We start from the raw sequence: 16,275 nt of genomic DNA on the forward strand, positions 1-16,275 counted from the left end.
AGGTACATCTAATATAAACTGCAACATCTACTGAAACATCCAGAATCTTTAAAGCACATCCGTCTTTTAACACACTTACAGACATCAGGATGTTCTCATATACCACCCAAATACCCCCATATAAATGTGTTAGGACAAAGTCATTCCTGTAGAAGACAAGGCAACAGCACCACAAATTCCCGAAATGTGCTGCACTAAGGTCAGTAAGGTCTCAATGGATAACAAAGAAAAAGCAAATATATCCATTACCTTATGAGAATCATGCAAAGGTGTGACGGGTACAAGATTGTATGACCTGAACAGTGAGCTTTACATACGAATGTGGAATCAAAAACCCACACCACATTCTGTGTGTGTTGAAATTTATTAGATATTCTGTTAAGTTCATTGTCTAGACCTTTTTTGTTACAGCCCAAAAGCTGCCAAAAAAATAAACAAAACAAAAAGTATAACATCTTACATTCACTACCATTTCCCCTGAATTTCAACAGATGATCAGAAAACATTTAAATGCATCCTTTTTTAAAAGAAAATTAACAGTAGTTGATTTTCCAAGTAAAGTGTTACACTGTACAATTCTTTAATTACTCGCCTCAAACTGTTCCCAACCTGCCCTCCCACCCCATTCCATACCAAACGGAGCTGTTGTGGCAGAGAGTAAACTATTCGGTCAGTGAGGAAAAAGTTGTATTCGTTTGTAGCGCCTGAGGCTTTTAAACAAGAAGGACCTCTGGCCGGTGATCATACTGAGGATGCTAAAGTCAGGATTTATATTTAAATGAAAAATGAGGAGAGAAAACAAAACACTGAGCTCTGTCACACTGTTAACTGTATCAGCTGGCCAGGTAACAAGCGATGAAGTCCAGAAAGAGCAGCGGAGTACTATGAAATGCATGAAGAGTAAATATTGTAGTCGCCGCCCTGCTGGTGAAACAGTGAGAAATTCTTCCATTACTGCAGAGAAGCAAGGGGGTGGGGAGGGAATAACAGCCAAAACAACCTCTTGACATCCATTTACTCACTATACAGTTTCCTTTTTTTCCTTGATTGGCCATTGTGTAATAAGTGATGAATCGACCATGTTTGAGAAAATGCCACACTCGATTGAGGCTTAAAATTAGAATAAGTGCCAGGTTTTCTTCTACTTTTTTTTTCTCATAAAAATATTACAGTCATATGGTTTACTGCCATGTCCGCTGACAATGGCTGAGGGTGCTCCTGGAACAGCAGGAGCTACACACAGAGTCAGCGTACAGCATGCACACATGTGCAACAACACACCTGACCGCAGCCCTGTAAAACCACTTCAAAATGCAACAACTCTACACTGGCTAAAGAGTCATATAAAAATGTGCTCATTTTCTCATGCTATGGTCAAGACACTGTATCAAAACTTTAAAAAGGGAAAAAAAAAACATTTCACAAGTGCATTCTGACCATTACATGATCAACAAGAAACAGAAAGAAAAACAGGAACACATGCGTGTACTCCAAGCAGCATTTGTATTGCAACCCCCCCCCCCCTCAATGATACCTTATCAGTCTAAAGGAGAGAAGGGCCTCTGTGATTAGAGGAAGCAGAAGCTAAAATGTAAAATACAACTGAAGACAGCTGGGCTGGCCAAAGAGCCTTAAATACAGTATAGCCCATGATGCCTTCTTTCCCACTTGCTTTAGCTAAAATATACTTTGTACAAATGCTAAAATGGCCGTGCCCTCCAGTCACAAAGGATGATGGGGGGAAAAAATCCCCAAAGCTGGGCACAAGCAGAGTCGGCAAACCTAGATTTTTTTTTTTTTGACAAGCAGGAGAATTAGGTGTGGCTAGTGAAGACAGGCATCACTGGAGGGGTGTGGCTTTCAGAGCAAACCCCACCTGTAAACGGGTGGAACCTGGAGCTCACAGTTTCCCGCGTGCCTCAGACTGCCTCAGCCAATCACCAGACTCTCAATAAGTATCTCTGTCTACTTCCGGCAAGATGAGCTCTTGCAGTAAGTGTTTAAATGTGTGACTTGGAGCACAGTAACACTTACAAAAGCAACTTTAATTAATGTTCAATGAGTGCTGAATTCCAAGTGCGCTGGAAATCTACAGCAAGCCTAAGTACTTGAACTTTCAGAAGCAGCAGTGGATGTGTTGTGAAATAGGTTTTCACTGTCAGTGTTATCAGATATATGTGTCTAATGCTTCTGCTGAGAAAGTACAGGGCCACCAACAATGGTGATCAGAGGAGAACACTTGCAAGCAAGTCCCTTGTTGAAAAGTACTCCAAAAAACAAAGACCTACTACACTCTGTATTCCCTGGTGTCAAAAAAACCCGTTCCAACAAACTTTTCCAGGTCTGTGTGTGTGTCTGTGTAGGATGTAGAGGGGGTGGTATAATGCCTAATATCATCTAATGTCAGACAGGAAAGGACAGGATTATAAGGACACCAACATAATAAAAACCCAAACACCCCTTCGAAGCAAATCTACCAGCCAGGTTTTTGTAGCACAAAAAGACTAAAACTGGATAAGGGAGGGATTCAGACAGATTCAGTCCTGAGGGGGACAAACAAGAAACAAGGGGGGAAAAAACAGTACAGTCAGGACAAAAATTTTACAATTAAACTTATCTTACATGAAAAAAAAGAAATTGGTCCAATACCTGCCAAGATGATATCGTGCCAATTAAGGTTTGTTTTGGAAAAGTGTTTTCTGTTACTGCTGTGATTGAGTTCTTTTTTTAAGGGGCCTTTCACAATGTGGACTTTTTGTGTTGTGGTTGCTGTAGCTAGATATTAGCATAACCTCGACTACTGGTAATCAGTTTTCAATGTGCAAATTGGAGGAAAAAAATACACGCAATACAATTTTTCTGTCAACAGGATGGTTGTGATTCCTTTGAGAGTGGGTGCAGGGATGTAACAACCCCCCAGGATTGGTGAGGAACGGTAGACGCAGCTCGAAAGTGGCCCGCTGTGATTTTTGTCGTCGTAGGCTTTTCATCATCGTCGTCATGGAGGGATTCGGGTTTTTTGCCTCATTGTTCGTTCGCAGCACTGGTGCCTCGAACTTCACCTGATTTACGAAGCTGAGAGACAGAGAGAGGGAGGAAGACAAAAAAGAATCAGGTTTTTTGACAAAAACAGGAGGGAGTATTATAACGATTACAATCTAACGCTTGGAACTGGACACTCAGATCTAGGGCTGCCTGCAACTGCGAGGTGTGGATGTGAGCACCCTACCTGACCCTACAGACAGCTTCAGCTGGTTCCATTTTTGTTCTGTACTGATGAATTGTTAATACTGCTTGAAGGTCAAGCGAGCGCTGCAACTGCAAGACGTCCGCATTTCCCTTCATTTCTCAGAAAGCTGCGACAGACCCTGTCTGGAAACCATATGAAATCCTCTACCTCCTCCAGTTACAGGACAGTTAAGCTGTCCCTCTCAAATACAATTTGCAAAGTTAAACATTAGGATAATCGTCTCCCTCAGCCTGCTGCCACTCAGACATGCAGGTATCTCTCTCACAGTCACCCTCTCCGTCCTGCTATCCCTTCCCTCCAGGTTTGTCTCACTACCTCTGCCTCTCTATCGCAGTGCAGGCTTCTTTCAAGTGCAGAAATCCATTTGTATGTTAATAAGTTCCTTGGAACATTTTTGGAGTCTTTAACGCTCTTAACTTCCCCTTGCAGTGTTAGAAGTCATGCAACAGACAGAGAGCCAAGCCTCAAGTAGTTAGCGCGGTCTTTTCCCACCATTTCATGCTGTATCCTGACTCAAACCCCCCCCACAGATGTGCATTAGGGGCTGAGAAAAAACCCACCTATACTATAAGTGATGAATATGTTCACCGTGCATTCAGGCGTTGCTCTGTGAGCAAGGGCAGTACATTTAAAACATTCAAAAATGTATTACAGATAATACATTTAACAGGGAACAAGCTGAAGCCAAAGTTTTGCACAAAACCACCCCACAGAAGATGGCACAGAGTCATGCAAGCGCACGCAAAGCTCTGACAGCAGAGAAGCCGTTCAGGCTGCACTGTTGGTGACAGTGTTGAGAAGAGGCAGCTAAACCTTGCGTTGGGATTCCTGCCATATGATGAATACAGCGTGTTGGGACAGTACTGCAGAAGTACACACCTGCTACTAGATACGGGGCCTATTTGGATGATGCGTAACTTTTTTTGAGCCAATATTTTTCATACATAATGCACCGATTGTATGCACTGTCTACTGCAGTGTTATGCAGTCTGTTTTGGTGTCGCAGATGTTGCAGACAGCTATGATAAATGGGCCAGGTCAATTTTACATCATTTTTTTGCTCTCGTGTCAAATGCAGAATGTTGCATTGGGAGTAATGACTTCTCATTTGACATTTTTCACCTTGCGCACACTTTAGCATCCACATAATGGCCGTACACAGAACAGCTCATGAGGAAAAACAGAGCAAGAAATAAACACACATGGCACAGCAGGAAAAAAAAAAAAAAAGCCAAAAGGTGAAGGTCAAGGCAGATGAATCCATCCTCAGGACAGGTGAAACTAGCTGGTGAGAGGAATGCAGAGAACATGAATAACAGTCGCATGCCACACACTGCTTCCATTAGGCTAATGGGGACTGAGGGAAACTCTCAAGTATGTGTCCATTACATTTTAAGTCAGGACGACACCAAAAGCACTAGTAGTAATACAAATGATACACAGTATCTGCATTACTGTGGTTTTGCCAAATCCTCTGAGAATTTGGGTGGATTAACATCAACCTCAGAGGCAAAGCCAGTGTGTATATATAATATGGCCTGAGTGATCCTTGTGTAGTTCATTTCGACAAGCCTTGGGTCTTTTGCTGCACGCATAACTGAAAGCGAATAAAATCTTTGTGCGTGCAGGCATACAATATATTTCTGCTGTGCATAAATATCTGAGCCTTAATTACGAGCTGAATTTCGATGTCCCGTGTTTGTTACACCGCTGTTTTCCAAACGACATGTCCAAAAATTATTTATAGCCTGCATACTGAACTCATCTGGGTCTCCATTTGAAATGCCTGAAATATGTTTAACCAATGCATTCAGAGCACACTGCTCCTCTGCGTGGGAACCTCTTCTGCGGGCAGCGGCTCGGTCTCTTTGCAGGACGAGCCGAGTTCCGCTCGTGGGCTTTGACGGCGACCGCGAGTGAACTCCGTCAATTGGAAACACCTGTGGCTGCAAGCCTTGGCCAAGAAACCTTCAACTGGTGCCATGCCAGGACTGCTGCTGCAGAGATCTGCACACCCATATTCCTTTCCTTTTTTATATTACCATTTTGATTCAGATTTCTTTTGCAGACACTCTGCAATGCATGGAGCAAACTTGTCTGCAGGACTTCATGTATGTTGAGCAAGCCCACAGAACATGACAGAAGAGTCCTGTGTCAGAAGACAAGGCGTGTCAATGGAGGTGTCTGGGTCCCTGAGTAAGCTCTCTCCTGGTCAGGGCCTCTTGCTTGGCCTGTGGAACATTACGGGTCTTTGGGACATGAGGCCAAAACCAATGACTCAGTCTTTTTTTGTAGCTTGTCATCTTGCCAGTAACCAGCTTGGCGGAAGTATTTTTTGAAACAGTCCTTTTCATTCTGCTTGCCTGCCTTTTTAAGAGGACTGTGAATGCGTGAAACTATAGACACTTACAAAAAACTTCCCTTACACAGCCAGTCCACAGCATAGAGGCACGTGCCTGTTTTTCCAAAAATTGCAGGTTATCAGTTTCAGGAATGGGTTAAACTGCAAAGCTATACAGAATTCTGAAGGCTTCCTTGTGATCAAACCACAAGAAATTATATTATCTGAAGCTACATAACAGATTTGTGATTATTTTTAAAAATAGTTTTATAATGATAATGTATTTTTGATTTAAGACCATGGAGACATTCTACAACATGACATTTTGAAATAGGCATAGTTCAGCAAGCCCCCATAAAGCTTGTAAATTTGTTTTATTGGGACAACATGAAGAGGGCCTCCATCAGTCACTAGAACTGAATGAGAATGTTAATATTTGGAATATTATGCAGACAAATTCTTGTATCGCTTGTGTTTCTGACTGTTTGGCTGAGCAAAACTGTAATGTAAACACCCATTCAGATTCCCCAGTGGCAGGGATGGAAGCAGTGTGTCCAGATGCTGAAAAACAAGACAGATGAATGAAGGATGACAGGTGAACTGAGCTGAAGAGATGAAATGGCCATCACCAGCACCAAATCTCCTCCTCCTCCCGCTTGACTTACTCAGCCTGCCTCTGACCTACAATGGGTGGAGTTACTCGTCCGTGGCCGTCGTGCCTCGCACAGTGCCCTTCTTACGCATCTAGACGCAAAATAAAACAGTCAGCAGGCCAATCAGGGGGCCCCCTGGGGGGCAGGGTTAGTAAGAGGTGGACGAGCAAGGGGCAGGACTTGGGAAATTGAGGGCGGAGCCTGCCCCAATCCCAGAGTCCCGCTAGGCCAGGTGTTAGTACACATCATCACAGTAAAAGTGAACGAAACAGAAGGGACAAGTGGAGGGGAAAGAGGACGGGGGAAAGGCACGCAAAAAGAGGTGGACCAAAAGAGCTGTCTGAAACCCTTTTGCCTGTTGCCTTAAACCACCATATACGGACGGTACTTATTCAGAGAGATGACAATGTCCAAGTACTAGAATTAGAAATCTCTCATCCAAATACATGGCAAAAAATACCAGTAGGTAGGTCTTTTGGCTGCCTTGTTTTGCGTGTCTCCCAACCCCAATTCCCATGGCTGGGGAACCAGCATGGGATAACAATATGAGGATACAACCCCTCTGCCTTCCACTGTCCCCTCATGGATAATATCATGGTCATACATATTTCAAACAGAGTGGGAAGGGAGAAGGGAACAATCCATTCCTTTCATTGTATTTAGGGGGGGGTTAACCATAGGAAAATATAAATGCTCGTAACTATAAGACATCAAAACACATAATCCATTTATGCTTGAAACAAATTTGTGAAAAATTATAGTGTTCCCCTAGTGTTATTCTGTAATACAGAAACAGCAAATAGGAGCCATAACCAACAGCCAACCAGCAATTCTGTGTCACAGGATCTAAAGGTCTAAAGGGAACACATTTTGACACACACAATTGGGATTTGGGGGTGGGGGGGGGCTTTTTCAGGAGTCTGGGAGGTTTGTGGTTTAAGCAATTTCTGTGTTGATGAAACTTTAAAGTAAATCACAGATTGCTGTGCACTGTATCAATCAATCAGGTATGGCACTTCATCTAAACACTTCGTCTAAATCGATAACCCTCATCTGAAGATCAGAGCCCTTTCACAGGCTGAATGGAAATATCAGCTGTGAAACTGACCAAAATATTTTCCTGACAGGGCACTGTTCCTCTTTGCCTCCCATGTCTGTGTTCTTAACAAGCATTCGCATTCATTGATTACTGTCACCATAAACATGTTCTTTTTTCTATTCAGGAACTTGAGGGGGTTCATAATATAATGCAAAGAACTTGGAAAATTAATCATAAGTATAAATAATTAATAAATAAGCAACAAATGTGGTTATGTGCAGTTGAAGATATGGGTGTGGCTTGGGTTTTGATCAGCTGATGTCTGGCTGGTGTGCTCTGTCTGGATTACTGATACTAGAGAAGGGAAGGCAGAGCTATTCCAGCAGAGGCCCACTCATAGTGCAACAGTTGTTGCTTGTGATCCACACAGAGAAATACAAATAAGCGCAGGATTAAACAAAAGACATATGGGTAAATCAATGGGGACGTTATAACAAAAGCGGAAAAATAGAACAAAGGTAATGGACATGAGCAGCTCCGAGACATTACTATGCTCAGAGAAAGTATAACACACTGGAAAGACTTTGTTTATTGCAGGGGGATTGATCACACATTGGCTGGCTCAAACTGAGCTCTGAGCAAAACTCTTACATAAACTTTATTCGGGGTCTAGAAAAAATGTTTTTCATTAATATGTCCCTGGGAGATAGGACATTTCCTTGGCTGAAGTCTGGAACGATTACAGTGCGCTCAAGAAGTTGCGGGACTTTGTAAAATTGACCTAGCACAGCCATATCCCCTTTCACCAGAGGAGGGAAAAATGCCAATTTGGAGCCAAAAACTACCCCACTTCAGTTGAAACAGAACACTCGGGAACACGTTCAACTCAAATAGTGTGCAGTACATAAACAGAGGGTACGGAACAAAATCTTCAACTCTGAAGAGCTGCCACTTCCATTCCAAGTATACACTAGCCGGAGAAAACCGGTAAGTAGCAGAATGTAGGAAACATCTAAAGAAATCTCAATGCTTCAAAATCCACACCAAGATCTTCCAGGACTGGGTGTTGGTAACTTCCTGGGTGTATGTGTACTTGACCGTGTGTATCAGAGCTGGGTTTCCTCAGTACTGGGGAAGATATGATTGGCCAAACAGGGCATCACAGAGAGCCAAACCATTTAGGGCAGTTAAACTATATTAAATTTTGACGTAAAGATTTGGGCAATCAATTAAAAGTTCCAATCCTTCCCCTTCAATGAACGAAATAAACAGGTAAAACACTGATCCTTCTGCAGGGAAGGTGAATCTGATTAGAACCTTCTAAGTAGAGGGAAAAGGCTGTGATTTGTTTGTATGAATCGATTGTAAGTGGAACAAATGCTAAACCTCAGGAGGTTCGGTGCTTCATCAAGCCCCTCTGTGGCAGTATGTCCTTGTTTAGTTATCTGGGCGGACAAACACACCTCCTCCAGCTCCTTCTGCGTCTCGTCCTCCATCCGTCGGATGTCCTCCATAGTGAGGTTCACCCAGCCGTCGATCCAGCAGAACAGCTGGCGGTGAAAGTTGGTAAAGATTCTCCTCTCTTGCTGCAGGGAGGGAGGATATGAGGACCAGTCAGAGAGTGAGGCAGCAGGGCCGAGACCATACCCAGCTATCACAAAATAGCGGTCTCCTAGCATGATGTTGCTGCGATTTGATTCAACTTCAGTAATAAACAGTAAACGTGATAACGTAAATGTGATAACATTACCATAATGTTATTGTTGCCATTACTGATACATAATGCTATCGTTATTGTTAAAGTCCACCTTTCAGTGTAACATTATTTGAATGGACATACAGTACTTGTAGGCAGGCTGTGATACAATGAATGCAAACGTGGGGTCTTGGTTATTGTCTAAAATTGTTTCTGATGTTAAATTTAGCGTCAGAATACTGCAGATTTTTGCTGTCTCGTTACATAGCAACAGTGCAACAACTGAATACCTCATGCACAGGGTCACTGCCATTGTTAGCATTACCACTGGCATTATGACTGATAAGATTACATAAGTCTGCTCACTGAAGCAATGTCAGTACTAGGATCAGTGATGTCCACCTCTATCTTAGATCAGGGGAATCATTCAGAAGAGAGCCAGATGAAACATTTACCCTGTGGATGAAATTTTCTATTTTGCTCTGCAGGCCCCACCACTTGAACTTGACGGTGACCAGTTTATATGCACACATGCGTGGGCAATCAGGTTTACTGACCAGCTCTGCCTGTTGGGAACACAGAACAGCACAGAAGAGACATCAGAGATGAGCTGCCTTTTGTGTGCACGTGCACAGACACACAGACAGACAGAGACAGAGACAGAGACAGACACAGACATACACAGCAGAAGAGACCTGCATTCAGGGGCACAGCCAACAACACTTAGAGGAAGGGATAACATCATGGGATGACTATCCCACATTAGAGTCCTGCTATGCATTCATCTGAGAGCTACATTCATTAAAACTGACAAGAGATAACATTACATTACATTCATTTAGTAGACACTTTTATCCAGAGCGACTTCCAGCACAAAAGAACTAAGGTGTATCCATTCAAGTTGAATGAGCAACAACCAGGCTAACAACACTCCAAGACCAGTGAGTGTGAGCATAACACTATTCAAGCCCTACCACAAGTTAACTTGTGCAGCCTGACTAGACAAGGAAAGCCAAGTATACTACCATACATCAGTCACTATGATCAGCCTTATTACATCTCTTTTCCTATGTAGACTAAAGCAGACTGGCTCAAACTGCAGCCAAAGTTGGCTGCATGCAACCCTATCACTTTTCCACAGCACTACCTGCAGCCATAGCTGTAACAAGACGTCATGCAGATTTTGGAAAGTCCTCCAATTTTGAACATTTTTTATAGGCACTGTCACATATTTGTTGAAACCCAAGTCAGTCATAAGCGAGCTGATTTAGTGGTAAAACTTCTCATAGGGGAAGAGTCAACTGCTGCTGAATTCTGGCATCTTCCTGAACTGAGAATACTGCCAAGACTGAGGCTTTTCCAAACCACAGGTCCAGACTCCATACTTTCTTTTCCTTTCTTTTACCTCACCACCAACCAACACTTCTTATATGTTTCTGAGACACCTGCACATTCTGTCAGCCCCCTCATCCCCCACTGGCAGCATTCAAACACAGCAGAACAGCCTGTGGGACGCTTTGGACACACTCTGCCTTTGATGTAAGATCGGCTTGCCCACCACTCAATGTTAACGGCATTTCCATCAGCGGCTAGGCGCTATGTTACCAACACCGTGAAGAACTCACAAAGTGGATAAACCCCCAGGGGAAGGGGGTCGGCTCACCACATTTTCCGTCACACCTCTCCCAACAGGAATCCCTTTTGTGCAGATAGCGTATGATGCTGAAGTGACATGATAACAGCATCTCCCCCTATGCTGTACCTTGGGAGACTGCCCTCACAATGTGGACCCCTTTGCCCATGTCCTGCAAAAGCCCCCATCAACAAACCTTGTCACAATACCCGACCATCCTGCCCGTGACGCCATTTTAAGGAGACTGCAGAGCATCTGGATTAGGAGTATGCTGGAAAGCTATAGCCACGTAAGAGGAACTTCACAGTACACATCTCTCATTTGAAAATGTTTTCTCATTCAGCAAAAGACAATTTTTGCAGTTCAAAGTGTGCTGATAGTCAGACTGTGTGTGTGTGTGTCCAAGAGATGGATTTTATCTAGGACTCAGGAGAGAACAGGAGTGGAGGCTGGAAATAGAAATCACACTTTCAAAGTAAATTTAGGTTTTTTTTTTATTCTAATATGACTCTTCAGGGAAAGGAGAAAACGTCGCTTGGATTTTTCAAAGTTTTCTACTTATACAGGGAAAGGAAGGAGGTTTTTCAGAGATATACAGCAGCAAAGCACCATCAGAGTGTCTCTGCTTCGGTAGAGAAACACACGGAGTTCGAATGTTCCTGATGCTTCAAACTTCTGGCATCTGAAGTAGGAGACAGATTGGGAGGGAGACTGCGTTTAGCCAGAGGGTTTGGCTCTGTGTTGGGGCACCACCCCAGTGGAATAGGGGACATCAGGTGAGGAGGGGAGACACCCACCCCTTTTGCACTACATATGCCATACCAGCAGAGTTCACCCACAATCAAACAAACTGCAGTTGGAAAGGGTCACGAGGCAGGCGTTAATGTGTCAGAAGGACAGTGCCTGTCACATGCTTCCTTCTATAGTGTGCTGAGGAAGTTCAGATAAGGTAACAGAGAAGATGAATAAGGGATGCAGCTTGCTCTATGGCACATAGCCATGCAAACATGGTGAAATCGCCTCTCTGCTGTGGGTGCTCCTGTCCTCTCTGATCAGGCCAGTTTTGGCAGTAGAGATCATTTGCTTCCTGTTGCGCAGATTTCATGGAAGGAAAAAGGTGATTTGTCTTCATTAGATGAAGCCTACAGCTCTTCCAGCACTTTCTTTCACTTTCCCTCTCCATTGCGGATGGGGGACGGCTCATTACCTTCCAGTTGGGCCCTAGGGGGCCTCTGCCGGTCTTCTCTGACTTGAACAGTGCGGGGTCCTCCTCCTCCTTGTAGTCCTGTGGGGGGGAAAATATTGAGAGAGAGAAAGAGAGGGCATTGAACTCAGGTTATTCAAGTACACTTGAGCTGTTGAAAAATAAACAATATGATTCATTTTTTCCCTCGTTTGATGGATTTTTTTTTGATGGCCGGGTGGCCACAGAAAAGTTCTCCTTTTTCCTGTAGCAAACTGTTTCTTTAAAGGTCAGGCATTAAAGAAAAATGCTTTTGAGGCGGTTTGTTAAGCACTAGATGTGCTGGCCTGGGCTCAGTGCCCTGTATGGAAAGTGCTCTGTATGGAAACTCCTCTTGGCCTGCAACTCCAGAAGCCGCAGAGAGCCCCCTGAACACACAAAACCGTAGCACTTTTAAACCCCTCAGACAGATGCCTGTCCACTGACTGCACAGGGCCAGTATGTGTCCATGCCTGTGTGTGTATGTGTGTTTGTGTGTGTTTGTGTGTGTTTGTGTGTGTTTGTGTGTGTTTGTGTGTGTTAGTGTGTGTGTTTTTGTGCATGAGACAACCTGAGGTATTCACGCACACCCAGCTACTCAACAGCAGGTTTTTCTGTGAATGTCTGCAGCTCACCCCTCTGGATACATTATTCACTTTCAATAAAGGATGGTGAGGCAGAGAGCAGAGTCTGATCAAAAAATCATGGGGGGTGAAGAAATGTGAAATTAACAGGAGCCTTTAGCACTGAGCGTGACTCAAAGGCCCACCAATCTTAAATAAATCATGATGCGCCTGGAGCAAAAGGCAGATTTTCAGAGCCACACGACAAGCCAGAAACTAATAATAATACAGGAGATAAACAAAATCCCATGTTTTAATCCAAACATTCCCAAACAGGTTCTCCAAGCATCATGCAGTATGAGGGGGCTAATGCGCTTTGCCATGTAGAGTCTTGTGAGGAAAAGAAAGATTCTGGGCAATTAGGGGGAGAGCTGCATGATTAGCACAAGCAGCACGCAGGTCCTAATTGCTGCTGCTGGCAGTTCAAGCTTGCAGCCATGCCTCAGGCTGCAGAAGCTTATCATGCAGAACCATGAACCCCGCTATCCCCTTCAGCCAGGAGAACACACATCTGCAGTCTACCGTAAAACAAGAGGGGAACTATCCCACAGCGACCCGAGAGGACCTTAAACATGAATGCCTGATTTACCATTCCTTAATGAATGATCTTCAAGTAAGGGTAAAAGCACAGTGACATCACCATGTAATGCGAGGAACATGTGAAAACTTAACCAGGGTAAAAACAATTGCTGTGACTGCTGTACTTGCAGCGATTTTGTGTCTGGATGCACAGGCTAAGTGCAGCACAATGCACTCAAGTGGGTGGTAATCCTTAAAAAACAGGGATTTGTCCCCAGAGAGACATCTATCAAAAAAAAAAAAAAAACAAGAAAACTTCCAGCAACACTATTTGTTTGTCGCAAGGAGAAATAAGAGACTATTGAGATTGGCAACAATCAAAGCGGTACATGTCAACTACCTAAACAACTGCTGAAATGGATCTAAGCTGTTGCTTTCTATCTGCAAATTTCCAATTTTTTTGAGAGGTCCCTCAATTTCATTTAACAGATTCTACTTTGTTTCATGCAGGACAGATTAATCTCCCTCAAGCTCCTACCTACTCTGTTGCATATCGTACACCGGCCACCGTGTGGATCTGTATGCTTTGTCTGCACAGACAATTTTGGTAATGCAGGAGTGACCTACACAACACACACCGCAAACACGTGTACGTGCCATGAGAAACACTGGTTAGGTTCGCAGTCTTCAAAGGTGCACATTAAGCCATAATAGAAAGGGATGGAACGGCACAGTAAGAGAGAGATTAACACACACACACACACACACACACACACACACACACATACACATACACATACACATACACACACACATACACACACACATACACACACACACACAGAAGAACAGCCTTACAGAAAGACCCAAAATGAGAGGTACATCCAGTAACAGCAGGGGAGAAAGAATGTATAAACACAGTTACACAACTGATTGACACATAAAGATGCTGTACATAAGCGCACACACACACAGAGGCAGCAACACTCACTTTAATTAAAAACAGCGCCCTACGAAATAAGCACTCCACAACCACATCTTCTTGGTGAAGCTCCTTTTGTTTACGCTTCTTCGAATTCTCAGTTCCTTGGGAGCAACAAAGCTCTGCTGTTTTTAAATTCTGCCTTTCTGGGATATTCTGCACTTATTTACTGTGTAAAAAAAAAAAAAAAAAAACAGCGGCACTGTCAAAACGGTTAAGTGGGGTTTGGTAGACTAGTATTCCTGTACTTCGACTTGGAAGTGCTTAAAAGCTGTAAACACGCCACACAGGGTCTCATTAGTTTGAATAAGTAGTGTGTAGCTGTCAACAGCTAGGTCATACCATGGTCAAGTAATGCTTTATGTCCTCCCATCCCCTAACTCCCCCCCACTCCACCCTGCCCCGAGGCCCCGCTTTTGGGTTGCTGACACTGTTTGCAATGAGCACCGCCGAAGTTGCAGGAATGTTCCATTCCAGCACCCAAGGGGGGCTGGGGGGAAGGGGGTCACCGTGTCTCACTGTGTCTGGATCCGAACTTCACCAACATGCATGTGTAGAAGCATAACATTGTCTGAAGAAGACATCACACGTAACACTGCTCAAGTTTCACCCATACCTCTATCCTGTATATGGCTGGCTATGAGCACGAGCAGTCGGACACACGTAAACACGTTACTGCAGAGGTAGTCAGCCCTGTTCCTCAATTGCCTGAGGTAACTTTTTTTAAAATCTTTCCAGTCAAGGCGTAGCCTCCCTTGAGCAGATGGTCTTTCAGATTAACTGGCTCTGATCCACTTACACGGTTAAAGGTAAAACAGACCCTTGGGGAGAACCACTGCTGTCCTCTTCTGCCCTTAATTACAGAACGGGGTAGACAGGCAAGAGGAGGAGAGTGCAGGACCACGCCACACACAACCTGGTGAAAAATGTAGACTGTGTTTCCCCTAACGGCAGGCAGACGGGGACACACCGAGGCGCAGGACTGGGTCAGAGGAAACCAGCTAAGTCAGAGAGCCGAGTCGTGAGCTCTGTGTGCCATCCCTGACCAGCCCTTAATAATCAGCATTCACACCTGGCTCTGCCGCTCTCAAACTCCTGCCCAACACGCCCTGTGAGGCTGATGGCGTGCGCTTGCCCGCGCTTCGCCTGCCAAGGACCTCCATCACACCTCCCACCTCCCCGCGGCGAGCTCTGTGTACACAAATCAGGGGGGAGAAATGGCCGGGCTGGAAGAGGCCTGATTAAAAACAGCAGGGCTCTCCTGTGCTAATCGCAGAGACGTGGGATGGGGGTGGAGGCGGGGCACGGGGGCGGACCTTTTCGCTCGCACTCAATGTGCGCTGCCCTTGTGCAGCTTGGGAGGGGGAGTGTGTGACTTTAAGCGGGCTAGGTGGGATTGGTGTCAGGGCTCTCCAGCCACGGCCGGCTGGAGTCAGACGAAAGAACACCGGACAGAAAATGGCCCTGGATTTCTACCCAAAACTGCAGGCTAGAGCTGGAGTTTGGCAGTTTTAAAAACCGTCAGTGTACGTAGTGGGAAGATTGAGACCAAAGTCCCAATCTTATTATAGCGTGAACAGGACAGGGGCTGTGTCAGATGCTGCAGGATCCATGATGATGTCAGCAGAGGAAGACAAACACAGACAGGGTAGGGAAACGGCAGGATTAGATGAAGGGTTAAAGGTCATTTCCCAGGTTGGGGCCACACAGCCATAGCCCTGAGCAATGTTCTTCATGGCTGCTGCTCCAGTTTTCCCCCATTTCATTCCTCCTTCCTGCAACCCCCTAATCAACACAGCAGCACTGGGTGCTGAGACCCTCTTAACACTTTTAGACTGGCAGAGAGCCCTGATAATGCTATCTACACTCCTCTGAAGCATAGGTATGTATTTTTTAAGTATTTTCCTTTTGTTTTTTTGGTCCCTTTTTCACCATGCTAATTGTACAATATTAAGCTTGCCTCTCTCCAACCATCTATTACACTTACACAGTCAACAGCTGTTTTTCACACAATTCCCACAGTGCATCACAGCAGAGCGATCCCTGAGTGGAAGATGGGGCATCCCTATGATCTTCATCTGAGAGACTTCCAGGCACCTCACAAGCTGCTAAAGAGTATCAAAGCAGCATGAGGAAAGGACACCCTACTCCAGCGAAACAAACTCAGCCATGTTCCCACACTAGGGACATCTAGCACTGCCAGCAAATGACACAGCTCACACTCAAACTCCAGCTCTAATCTTCCTTCCTCTCCTATAGACGATGCCCGATCCTTGTGGCCGAGTTTCTAGACAACAAAATGGCACCTTCACCTGAG

General features: G+C 44.6%; 1 protein-coding gene across 2 annotated transcripts in view; it reads right to left on the reverse strand.

Annotated features, from left to right (window-relative positions):
- Window positions 1–353: 353 nt before the first annotated feature.
- pitpnb (phosphatidylinositol transfer protein, beta) overlaps window positions 354–16,275 on the reverse strand; it is a 35,283-nt gene continuing 19,361 nt past the window's right edge. The window contains exons 8-12 of one of the 2 annotated variants that reach the window (XM_036528870.1): window positions 11,820–11,897; window positions 9,435–9,545; window positions 8,747–8,869; window positions 6,257–6,335; window positions 354–3,075 (exon numbers count right to left, since the gene is read on the reverse strand). In XM_036528870.1, coding sequence (XP_036384763.1) covers window positions 6,288–6,335; window positions 8,747–8,869; window positions 9,435–9,545; window positions 11,820–11,897 — 360 coding nt within the window. In that variant the 3' untranslated portion in view covers window positions 354–3,075; window positions 6,257–6,287. The remainder of the gene's footprint in view (window positions 3,076–6,256; window positions 6,336–8,746; window positions 8,870–9,434; window positions 9,546–11,819; window positions 11,898–16,275) is intronic. The other variant, XM_036528869.1, reaches the window with a different exon arrangement.

The sequence above is a fragment of the Megalops cyprinoides genome, chromosome 5 (genome assembly GCF_013368585.1).
Source record: "Megalops cyprinoides isolate fMegCyp1 chromosome 5, fMegCyp1.pri, whole genome shotgun sequence".
NCBI lineage: Eukaryota > Metazoa > Chordata > Actinopteri > Elopiformes > Megalopidae > Megalops > Megalops cyprinoides.